This window comes from Quercus robur, chromosome 9 (genome assembly GCF_932294415.1).
Source record: "Quercus robur chromosome 9, dhQueRobu3.1, whole genome shotgun sequence".
In the NCBI taxonomy this organism is placed as follows: Eukaryota; Viridiplantae; Streptophyta; class Magnoliopsida; order Fagales; family Fagaceae; genus Quercus; species Quercus robur.
The window spans coordinates 8,778,643-8,789,333 of record NC_065542.1 but is presented as its reverse complement, the minus strand read 5'-3'; the positions used below and the strand labels follow the sequence as shown (position 1 = coordinate 8,789,333).

General features: G+C 38.0%; 1 protein-coding gene across 2 annotated transcripts; it reads right to left on the bottom strand.

The window, feature by feature from the left end:
* Positions 1-266: 266 nt before the first annotated feature.
* Positions 267-5,729, bottom strand: LOC126698225 (uncharacterized). 2 transcript variants are annotated; one of them, XM_050395314.1, is made up of 8 exons: positions 5,558-5,729; positions 3,803-5,064; positions 3,622-3,712; positions 3,313-3,470; positions 3,172-3,223; positions 2,420-2,499; positions 2,209-2,302; positions 267-1,867 (listed from the first exon to the last, which is right to left on the bottom strand). In XM_050395314.1, the coding sequence occupies exons 2-8, from the start codon at positions 4,949-4,951 to the stop codon at positions 1,335-1,337; spliced, it is 2,157 nt and encodes a 718-aa protein (XP_050251271.1). In that variant the 5' UTR covers positions 4,952-5,064; positions 5,558-5,729; the 3' UTR covers positions 267-1,334. The 2 variants fall into 2 exon arrangements, with proteins under 2 accessions (XP_050251271.1, XP_050251273.1); XM_050395316.1 differs by having other exon boundaries at positions 3,358-3,470.
* Positions 5,730-10,691: the final 4,962 nt, after the last annotated feature.

Genomic DNA, 10,691 nt, shown 5'->3' with positions numbered 1-10,691 from the left:
ACTTCTCTCTCTCTAGCTTCAATTATATATATGTATTCCTTTTTTCTTTTTGGAGATACCCACAAGACAGGTACCCTCAGCAAGGAACAATTAATGAATTTGGATTTGAAACCAAAGATTTTATGAGGCTCTTCTAGGCAGCTCTTTCTTGTTCCCAACAGTACCTATAACTCAAGCCAATTTTAAAAGCCCTTAGAAAAAGAGGAATCCAAAGTGCCAAGTGCCAATTGAAAAATTCCATCATTCACCATACAGAGCAGCAGAAATGCAAAACCAATATTCTTGTTTCTTTTTACTTTTTTATTACTTTTTAACCATTATGCTACAAGTGTAAACATGTAAAGAACTACTGAAAAAGTTCTATGTACACGAGGAAATTACAGTTACATATATGCCATACTAAACTCAAAAGGCAATTTTATTTGAGCTTATAAATACCACTGGCAAGGTGGGGGTTAGGCTAAAAAATTGAGAGTAGCATCTGCAAGTTCTGTTAGCAAAACAACAGAGGCAAACACCATTCAAGCAGAGTGACAAGTTAGACTGATATGTCCTACGAAACCAAGCATCAATGTATTACATTCAAGCACTTGGGTCAGCAATTGTAAATCCAATTTGCAAAAAATGGCCGGCCATGCACTCCCACCACCAGCTCCGGTTGTGACTGGCCCTACCATGAGAGTGATTGTAAATGGCAGACAAGCAATTCAATCATTGAAAGCAGCTAAGATATTATCGTGGCCAAGTTCCCCACCATTTTTTTTCTCAAATGAACTCCAACCACCAGCTCTGGAATCCTCCTTGTATTTTAGAGAACAAAAGAAAATGGTTATACAAGGCCCCACAGGCACCTGCTGCATTATACATAGATAAACATCTCAAATTGGCCTTCCTAACACGACTTCACACCTTTTTGCTGGGCCGGCAGACAAAACTTCTGAGACTAACAAATCAGGTAGCAAAATTGAGCAAAGTAACCAGATAAGCACCTCAGCCATTTGCTGATTACAGGTCAGGTTATATATTGCAACCATGGAACTGGTGCCACCTGTCATGAACTAAATCCGCAATAGAACACCTGATATCTGAGAAGGGGCCCTCTGGAAAAACACAAAATTCTCAAAATCAACCTTGCTACACATGCCTACCAAATGTTCAAAACAGAACCTGTTGTGACACTTGATACTACCAAGCATAAAGTCACTTGTCCACTTTCCCAACATTAGATATGCAGCATGTGGTAGTCAAAGAAGGGTCTTATTTAGCGCCCAATCAAAGCTATCAGAATTATGATTCTCTGGAAAGTGGAAACCCTCTGCCAAGCCACTAGGATTTTAGACAGATACTGGTAACCCATAATTGTGGAATGACTTGATCCGTCCATCCCAGCCTGCAGTCACAATAACCAGACCCCACACATGAGAACTGGGTATATTCTGGCAAGAATTTTTCAGAAACTTGTATTGAGATTTATTTAATGTAGTTGACTTGGCCGTTGGGCTTGAAGTGGGAAGCTTCTCCTCTGGCCAAGTTGCAGATCCCTTGGGAAAAGACTCTAAGAAGAATTCTTGGTTCAGCACAAAAGAAGCAGGTGAAGAGAAGGACGGAGTTTCTGCCAGATTCTCATCCAAGACTTGATATTGCCTTCTATTTTCTGAGTTCCCACATTTCAGACCACACCAAGGTATCGCCACAGATGCATTCATAGAGAAGTGCTCAAAAGATCTTATATTTTTGGGTTGGGGGAGAGCAGACTCTTCTTGACTACAGTTCCATAAATATACATTAGAATCCTCAGAAGCTGAAACAATATGTTTCCCATCTGAAGTGAAAGACGCAGATATAATGTTTCCCGCATTGCGAAGGCCTAAAAAGAGAAAGAGAAAATTTAATATTTAATATTTCATTAAGAGGGGAAAGCAAAAATAGAACAAAGCCCTCATTTAGATCAGAACTAAACTCAGCACTAAAAAGCAAGGAGATAGATATCACAATGCTCATACACTATCATGTTGTAAATGGTCATTTAGGTTTCCCAACATAAATTCCACAGTAAATAGAATTTTAAATTTGTTAATATACACCAATTTATCATTCATAGCTTACATAGGACAAAAGTAGCCTCTAAAGGGCCTCAATGTCAGAAACCAAGAAAAACTAGAATTTAAGACTAATTCAAAGAAAAAAGATGAAGGAACAACAACATACCCTTGTATTTGCCAATCACATTGTGCCCATCAAGAATTCTGACTTGTGAATCAGCACAGGTTACCATTATTTTGCTAGAGTCTTGTGGAAAAAACTGAAGGAAATATCATATGATTAGGAAGTTTGCACTTCTTAAATGAAAAAGGAAAATAAGATAAATAAAAGAAACAGCCAAAAGGAGAAAAAAAAAACGTGGGCAAGCAATAACTACCTGGAAGCCAGTTATCTTTTTGCAGGGTGGTTTCTTCTTACTGTGTAAGTATATTTGGGTATCAAATTGCAAGTGATTATCTGATCCAAGAAAAACAGAGAATGAATTAATTGAACCTATAAATAACATCCAATGTGAAAAAGTGATTCAACTACATAATTATAAAGCCACTGTCAATCATAACATTTTCAGTCAAAGTCAACAATTCCAGACTAGGAGATACAGACTACACTAATTCGATTACAAAAACAATTAAACTGCCACAGAACTTAATAATATCATTTAAATTCCAAGGTAACTATATAATTGAGGCAAAAAATAATTCTTGGTAGAACAATGTAATTCACATCAGCTTCATCTTAAGCAGCTTAAGTTTCTTGTTGTCACTGTTAATATAAAAGAGCATCTCCAATCTTTGAGAAAGTGCCTGGGCTACTTTGCTCTGAGGATTCCACATGCATGCCTACCAAAACTTTCTTCTATTCATAGACTAAAAACTACCCAACCACATTCTTTGTACTGATATTTTTTTTTGTGTTATAAACAACAAATCATGTTAACATAATACCAAGAAGTGCTAAGATAGTATCATTCAAACATAATGACGAATTAGAAAAACAGCACACAGATGGGATTATCACACAACTTGTTAATATCCTACAAAAAATTTGTTCGAAGTAACAACTGCAACTTATACAAAGGAAGCAAAGCAAAAGGATGGCCAGGGTGCAAGTACTTATCAACTAGCATACCTGATATATTGTAAAAGCGGCACATTCCATCCATAGAGCCAACAATGCTCCTCTGTGACAGAAACAAAGAGACGTTAACATAGCATCACTTACTATTGATGATCCTATCTATAAGACAAAAGAGCAAGAAAATCACCAAACCTGCCCATCAGGGCGATAACACACTGCAGTGACAATTTCTCTTACGTCAGTCCAGTCAACAACTTGACAACCATGAATAGCCCAAATACGAACTTTTCCATCTATTGAACCACTGATGAAGTAATTATCATCAACAGGGTTAAACTGAACGCAGGTCACTGCATCACAGCATAACGTAAAAATCAGCAACAATAACTTCAGCATAATAAAACTATCGGGATACTGCCCCAACATTTATCCAACCCCGGCTGGTTCCTTAACTAACAAAATAGATTTTAGGTTGAAACAATGAAACATCAAGGAGCTCACCATAATTACTATGTGTAAACACTTTGAGGCAATGATCACATCCCACTTGCCACAGACGAACCGTATGGTCGATTGATGATGAGAGCAGATACTGCATCAAAATAAACATCACATACGTGAAAATCAATACCATTTATACTTAATCCATAAAATTAAATTGGCACTAAAATAATTTACTTACATTATTCCTAGACCATGAGAGATCCAGTATATCACCACTGTGCCCGCGGAACTCGTGCAATGGTTTCTCCAAAATCCGGAAAACTTTAGGGGGGAAAACTACGCATGCTGTGTCTGATGATTTCCTCGGGCTGCTCACTTTACACATTTTCTCTTTATCAGCAAAGAGGGGTTTCAATTCAGAGAGATGATTCACTGTGAAATATAAGCAGGATGGGTCTATTTCTGGAATGTCAAGTTCATTAGATCTCTCATCCTCCACCACCTGCCACAATCGCACAATCCCATCTTCACCAGCACTTGCAAGATACTGCCCATCAGGACTAAATTTCATTGCCAAAATTGGACCATCATGTGCCTGGATATCTTGCCCCATATAAAGAGCAGAGAGTTCTTTCAACCGCTTCTTGGATTGCCGGACCTTAACTCTCTGAACCCTAGACTGTAGAATTGCATCATCATCACCAGGTCTCAGTTGATTAGCTTCATCTTGACTATCAACGACACACGTCATGGAACGCAATCTACTTAACCAACCCCTCTTAGGTGTCCTCACAGACCCCACCAAGTTGTTAGTCACCTCAACATCCTTCTTTTTCAGTCGTTTAAACGAGAGGGATAACCCAAAAGTGCTCCGAGACTCTAACCCAAAAGTGCTCCGAGACTCTACAGCCCTACCTGACTGGTCTGAACTTGCTTCTCTATCGATATTCCCATCTTGGCTTACAAAGTTCTCCTTTGAGATAAAAGGTTCAGAAGAATCCATATCACCTTCAGACCAACAAGTCATTGAAGACCGACCCGAACAAAACTCATCTTCAAAACGCGAGTTCCTCAACACAGCCCCACTATTCTCTCTAATCCTATCAACCACTTCTTCCTGTACATCCCTACATACATCTAGTGAATTCCTGTGTGCAATGCGATCCATACTCATTCCCATCCAATCCAAAAACTTGCTCCGACGCTCCTTAACACTTCCCGGGCTCTGAATCCATATATCATAAGAAAAACCATCCGAAACTCGAATGTTAACACTAGAATTAGACTCATATATCTCATTGCCAACAGGACTAACATTTGATGTTGATGCTATGTCCTCTAGAGCATCGAAATATCGATTTTCTTCATCTTCACTAGAGCTTCCCATTATTCCTTGAGTTCAACCCATGAAACCCCACCTCAAGTTACCAACATTATATGTCCTAGGCAATGTGCTAAATCCTCAATCCCCTCCAAACAAGCAACCCCACATAAAAGAAACTAAAATAAAAAAAGGAGAGAAAACAAAAAACACAAAACACAAAATCCAAGATTAGTGTAACAGAAAATATTATATTAAATCAAACAACAATGATAACAATAACTATAAAAACAAAAACCAAGAGATCCAACATGGATCCCAATCCACAACCATTGAACCTGGTCTTCCACACATTAAAAAAATAAAATAAAGGCCATGATTTTACCTCACAAACAATCCCCAAAAAAAAAATATAAAAAAAAAAAATCAATAAAAACCCAGAATTTTGCAGAGAATTAAGGGTCCAATACAGCTCTCAGCACAAAGAGAACAGAACCCCATTAACAAAAATCAAAGATCATATGATTATAGCTGAAGAAACGAATCAGAAACACGCATTTATAAGCCAAAAACAAATTTTTATTTATAAAAACAAATGTGATATTCTTTCTGTGAAATAAAGAAAATTTGCTGGTTTCTCCAATAAAAAAAGGAAGAAGAAAATTTGCTTACATGGGTTTGTTTCTAAGAGATTTGTTTGAAACTGAGGAGGACATAATAGATCGAAACATCCATGGAAATTTGGAGCTTTCTTTTAAGCCTCTCTCTTCCTCTCTCTCTCTCTCTATCTGTCTCTTTCTCTCTCTCTCTCTCTCTCTCTCTCTCTGTGTGAAGCAGAGGAAGCAGAGCAAGGAAATAAAATGGAAAAAAAATATAATATATATAATATGTATATATAATAGTCCAAAAAACAATGAAACATGTAAATCTAAGTACCGTAATACAGTAATATAGTATTACATTATGTTTAGTAATTTTATTTATTTTTATGTGTGAGTGTAATAAATATGTAAAAGAGGCAGGGGTAAAACAGGAAATAAGAATTAAGGTTCTTCGATGTTCGTGAACTGAATCGGCCCGATTTACGAGATTTCGAGAATAGGCTGTCTTTGTATTTTCTGTCCCTACGAACTTACTAAAATGGATTTTTGTGTACATTTTTTTTTTTTTTATTTAATACTAGTCTGTAATTTTTTAGTTTTTCTTTTTTTTAAGAGAGTAATTTTTTAATTAATTACATGTGTCACTCACTCACACTATTTTTTTAATATAAGTTTTTTTTTTAATGTTAAAATAATTTTCTCCCCTTAACAAAGGAAAATTACATTTTATCAATCTAAACTATATTATATATTACACTTTGCACCATAAACCTTTCGAATACGCGTTTTGCATCCTAAACTATAATCTCTACTACGAAAAAATATTTTATATCAAATGATACCACGTCATTTATATCAAAATTCAATAAACGAGAGACATGTGTACAAAAATAACTACTCCACTAACATGTCTTTCAATTGTTAGTGGGTTAGTTATTTTTTGTTGACATATTTCACATTTAATGGATTTTAATACCATTGACGTGGTATCATTTAATACCAAATACTTTATCCCTCATACTTTTTGTATCCTGAAGTTAAATTTGCTGTTAACTTGGATAGAAATTCAAAATTTAGGGTGTAAAGTATAACCAGGAGTATAATGTAGGGTGGTAATAATTTATCTTCTTTGTTTTTAAATCTTTAAAAAGATGGAAAATTAAGTTTTTTAACGTGATACCATATTTTTCTATCCAAATTAACAATAAACTTAATGTTGGAGTCCAGTGTGTAACAATGATTATAGTTAGGGTGTAAAACGTGTATTCGAAAAGTTTATGGTGCAAAGTGTAATCAGATGTATAATTTATGGTGAAAAAAATGTAATTTTCCAAAAAAAATAAAGTTGAAATAATTTTATATATATATATATATATATATATATATATTACAATAAAGATGTCCAAAATTGTGAGCTTGTCTGATTTTTTGCTGTATTTTAATTTTCATCTTGCTCATATTTTGGATAACTACCTGTCGAAACTATTATGGATTGTACTTTAATAGACTCTGTCTTGAACTTTCTGTTTAGTTGAATGATTCTCCTTTTTACTAAAATTGAATAAAAATTAAAAATTATGAGCCTGTAAAATTTTATGTAGGGACACGAATCTCTAGCGGCCCAACAACGATGCTGGACTCGCCTACAGAAAATCCCTTACAATAACATTTGTAGAGAGTGGGCTTGAAAGGCCATCGTTGGGTCACAGGGCGCTAGTTCAGGCCGGGCTTTAGATGAACCAAGACAAGAGAAGGCTTTAGTTTGGATATTCAGGCCTTACACCTTGGTATCTCGAGAGATTTGGCTCCTCGGATCATGTCCGAGGAGCACTAATGTTTTCTCCGGTTACCCGACGGTGGGTTTTTCGGGGTGATACGCATATATTCTCCGGGCATTCTCCCTCCTGAAGTTTTTCTCAGGAAGTGAGATGGGATCCCCTTCCTTATTAGTTTACCTTTCCTTTTTATACTAGCCTACGTTTGTTGTCCCTCGTCCACGTGTAGAGTCGATCTTTCCAGGACAGATATCTGTCCCATCAATCTAATCCCGAAATTGTTGGAGATGATCAATAAAGCCTAAAAATCCGGCTCTGTTGGGTGCAGTGTCATATCAGTGAAGGGTATTAAGGACAACTGCCCCAAGATATTTTCTGATCTCTCAAGTTAGCTTGTATTCCACTCTAATCCGGGAGACTTTGGGTCTGCCGAGGACTAAGCTGTCCTCGGCTGTATCTTCGGGTCACTTTGGGCTTCCTATTTTTGGACTTGGGTCCTGACCTCCTTTAGTTTGGGGCCTGTGGACTCTCCATAAGCGAGCGAGCCGGGCCCCTAAACTATTGGGCCCCACATTTTATATATCAAAATATTATAAAATTATTTTTTTTCTTCAATTTTATATAGATTATAGAATTATATTACAAATTATAAGTATATACAAAGAGTAAATAAAATATACAAATATATGACTTTTTTTAACTTAACATAAAATACAAGTTTATCACTTTTCTAATACAACTTTTACTAATTATATTACAAATTTCAAATATATACAAAGAGCAAATAAAATATACAAATATATACCTCTTTTTAACTTAACTGAAAATATATAGATATCACTTTTCCAATACAATTTTTACTTTTGCAAAAATTGATGATGATTAGTTTTTTTTTTTTTTGTTGGTCGCTAAAAATGAAATGATAAGTTGTGATTAATATACAATTTCTTTTATGAATTGACTAATCACAAATTTGGTAAGATGATATAAATGATACTATATTCTATTAATATAGTTGCTTTAATACCTCTGATTTTTGTTTCTACTTGGGGGAAATGGTATTGGATAATGGATGTTGTGAGACCCAATAATTTATGGGCCAGACCCACTTACTCATGGGAGAGTCCAAAGGCCCAAGCCAAAGAAGCTTATGGCCCAAGCTCAATAACATAAAGCACAAAATGGCCCGAAGATGCAGCCGAGGACAGCTCAGTCATCGGCTGACCCAAAGTTCCACCGAGAAGAGGGGCAAAAACGGTATAAGAACAAACTTGAAAGAAAATCTAAAATATTAAGGAAAAGCTGCCCTTACTACCCTTCCCGTACAATATTCTGCACCTAACAGAGCCGTATTCTTTGACTTTATCAACCATCCCCAACGACTTTGGGTTTGGACTGATGGGACAAGTATCAGTCTTGGAAAGGTCGACCCTACACGTGGACGAAGGAAAGCGAACGCATGCTAGTATAAAAGAAAAAGTAAGTAATCTAGATAAGGGGCGGGAAAAATGGCCAAAAAGGAGGGCCTCCCAGTCCACCTCCAGGAGAAAGATTCCAGGAGTGAAAACGCCTTAAACACGTATGAACACCACAAAAAACCCACCGCCGGGTAACCAAGGCCTAGCCTTTCGAACCCACTCTCTACAAATGATATTGTTTGGGCCTTTTCGTGTGCGAACCCAACACTGTTGTGGTTCGTTGCGTATCGTGTCCCTACAATTGGCGCCGTCTGTGGGGAAGGCTTGCGCGTTGGCTCAGAAGACAGTGGAGTTAGGTTTTTGTCGAGCAAGAGTCTATGAGTATGCCTTTATGACCGGCGACACATTGTTGTTGTTCCAACATAAGTTCCTACTAGAGGCTACGCCTCGCAGTGCCCCTGGCGTGGGCAGGTCTAGGGGCTTCAAACATCAAGCTGACTTCCTCCACCCTATTCGAGGAGCTAACCTTTAGAAAATAAATAAATAAATGAACAAATACAAGTTTTGGACAGAACCAAGGCCTTGTATGGTCCTCGGACTCAAGCCTCTGGGGAAACCAACTACTTACAACGGAAATACAAGTTTTGGACAGAACCAAGGCCTTGTATGGTCCTCGGACTCAAGCCTCTGGGGAAACCAACGACTTACAACGGAAATACAAGTTTTGGACAGAACCAAGGCCTTGTATGGTCCTCGGACTCAAGCCTCTGGGGAAACCAACTACTTACAACGGAAATACAAGTTTTGGACAGAACCAAGGCCTTGTATGGTCCTCGGACTCAAGCCTCTGGGGAAACCAACGACTTACAACGGAAATACAAGTTTTGGACAGAACCAAGGCCTTGTATGGTCCTCGAACTCAAGCCTATAGGGAAACCAACTACTTACAACGGAAATACAAGTTTTGGACAGAACCAAGGCCTTGTATGGTCCTCGGACTCAAGCCTTTGAGGAAACCAACTACTTACAACGGAAATACAAGTTTTGGACAGAACCAAGGCCTTGTATGGTCCTCGGACTCAAGCCTCTGGGGAAACTAACGACTTACAACGGAAATACAAGTTTTGGACAGAACCAAGGTCTTGTATGGTCCTCGGACTCAAGCCTCTGGGGAAACCAACTACTTACAACGAAAATACAAGTTTTGGACAGAACCAAGGCCTTGTATGGTCCTCGGACTCAAGCCTCTGGGGAAACCAATTACTTACAATGGAAATACAAGTTTTGGACCAAACCAAAACCTTGTATGGTCCTCGGACTCAAGCCTCTGGGAAAACCAACTACTTACAATGAAATACAAGTTTTGGACAGAACCAAGGCCTTGCATGGTCCTCGGACTCAAGCCTCTGGGGAAACCAACTACTTACAACGAAAATACAAGTTTTGGACAGAACCAAGGCCTTGTATGGTCCTCGGACTCAAGCCTCTGGGGAAACCAACTACTTACAACGGAAATACAAGTTTTGGACAGAACCAATGCCTTGTATGGTCCTCGGACTCAAGCCTCTGGGGAAACCAACTACTTATAACAAAATACAAGTTTTGGACAGAACCAAGGCCTTGCATGGTCCTCGGACTCAAGCCTCTGGGGAAACCAACTACTTACAACCAAATACAAGTTTTGGACAGAACCAAGGTCTTGTATGGTCCTCGGACTCAAGCCTCTGGGGAAACCAACTACTTACAACGGAAATACAAGTTTTGGACAGAACCAAGGCCTTGTATGGTCCTCGGACTCAAGCCTCTGGGGAAACCAACTACTTACAACGGAAATACAAGTTTTGGACAGAACCAAGGCCTTGTATGGTCCTCGGACTCAAGCCTCTGGGAAAACCAACTACTTACAACGGAAATACAAGTTTTGGACAGAATCAAGGCCTTGTATGGTCCTCGGACTCAAGCCTCTGGGGAAACCAACTACTTACAACAAAATACAAGTTTTGGACAGAAC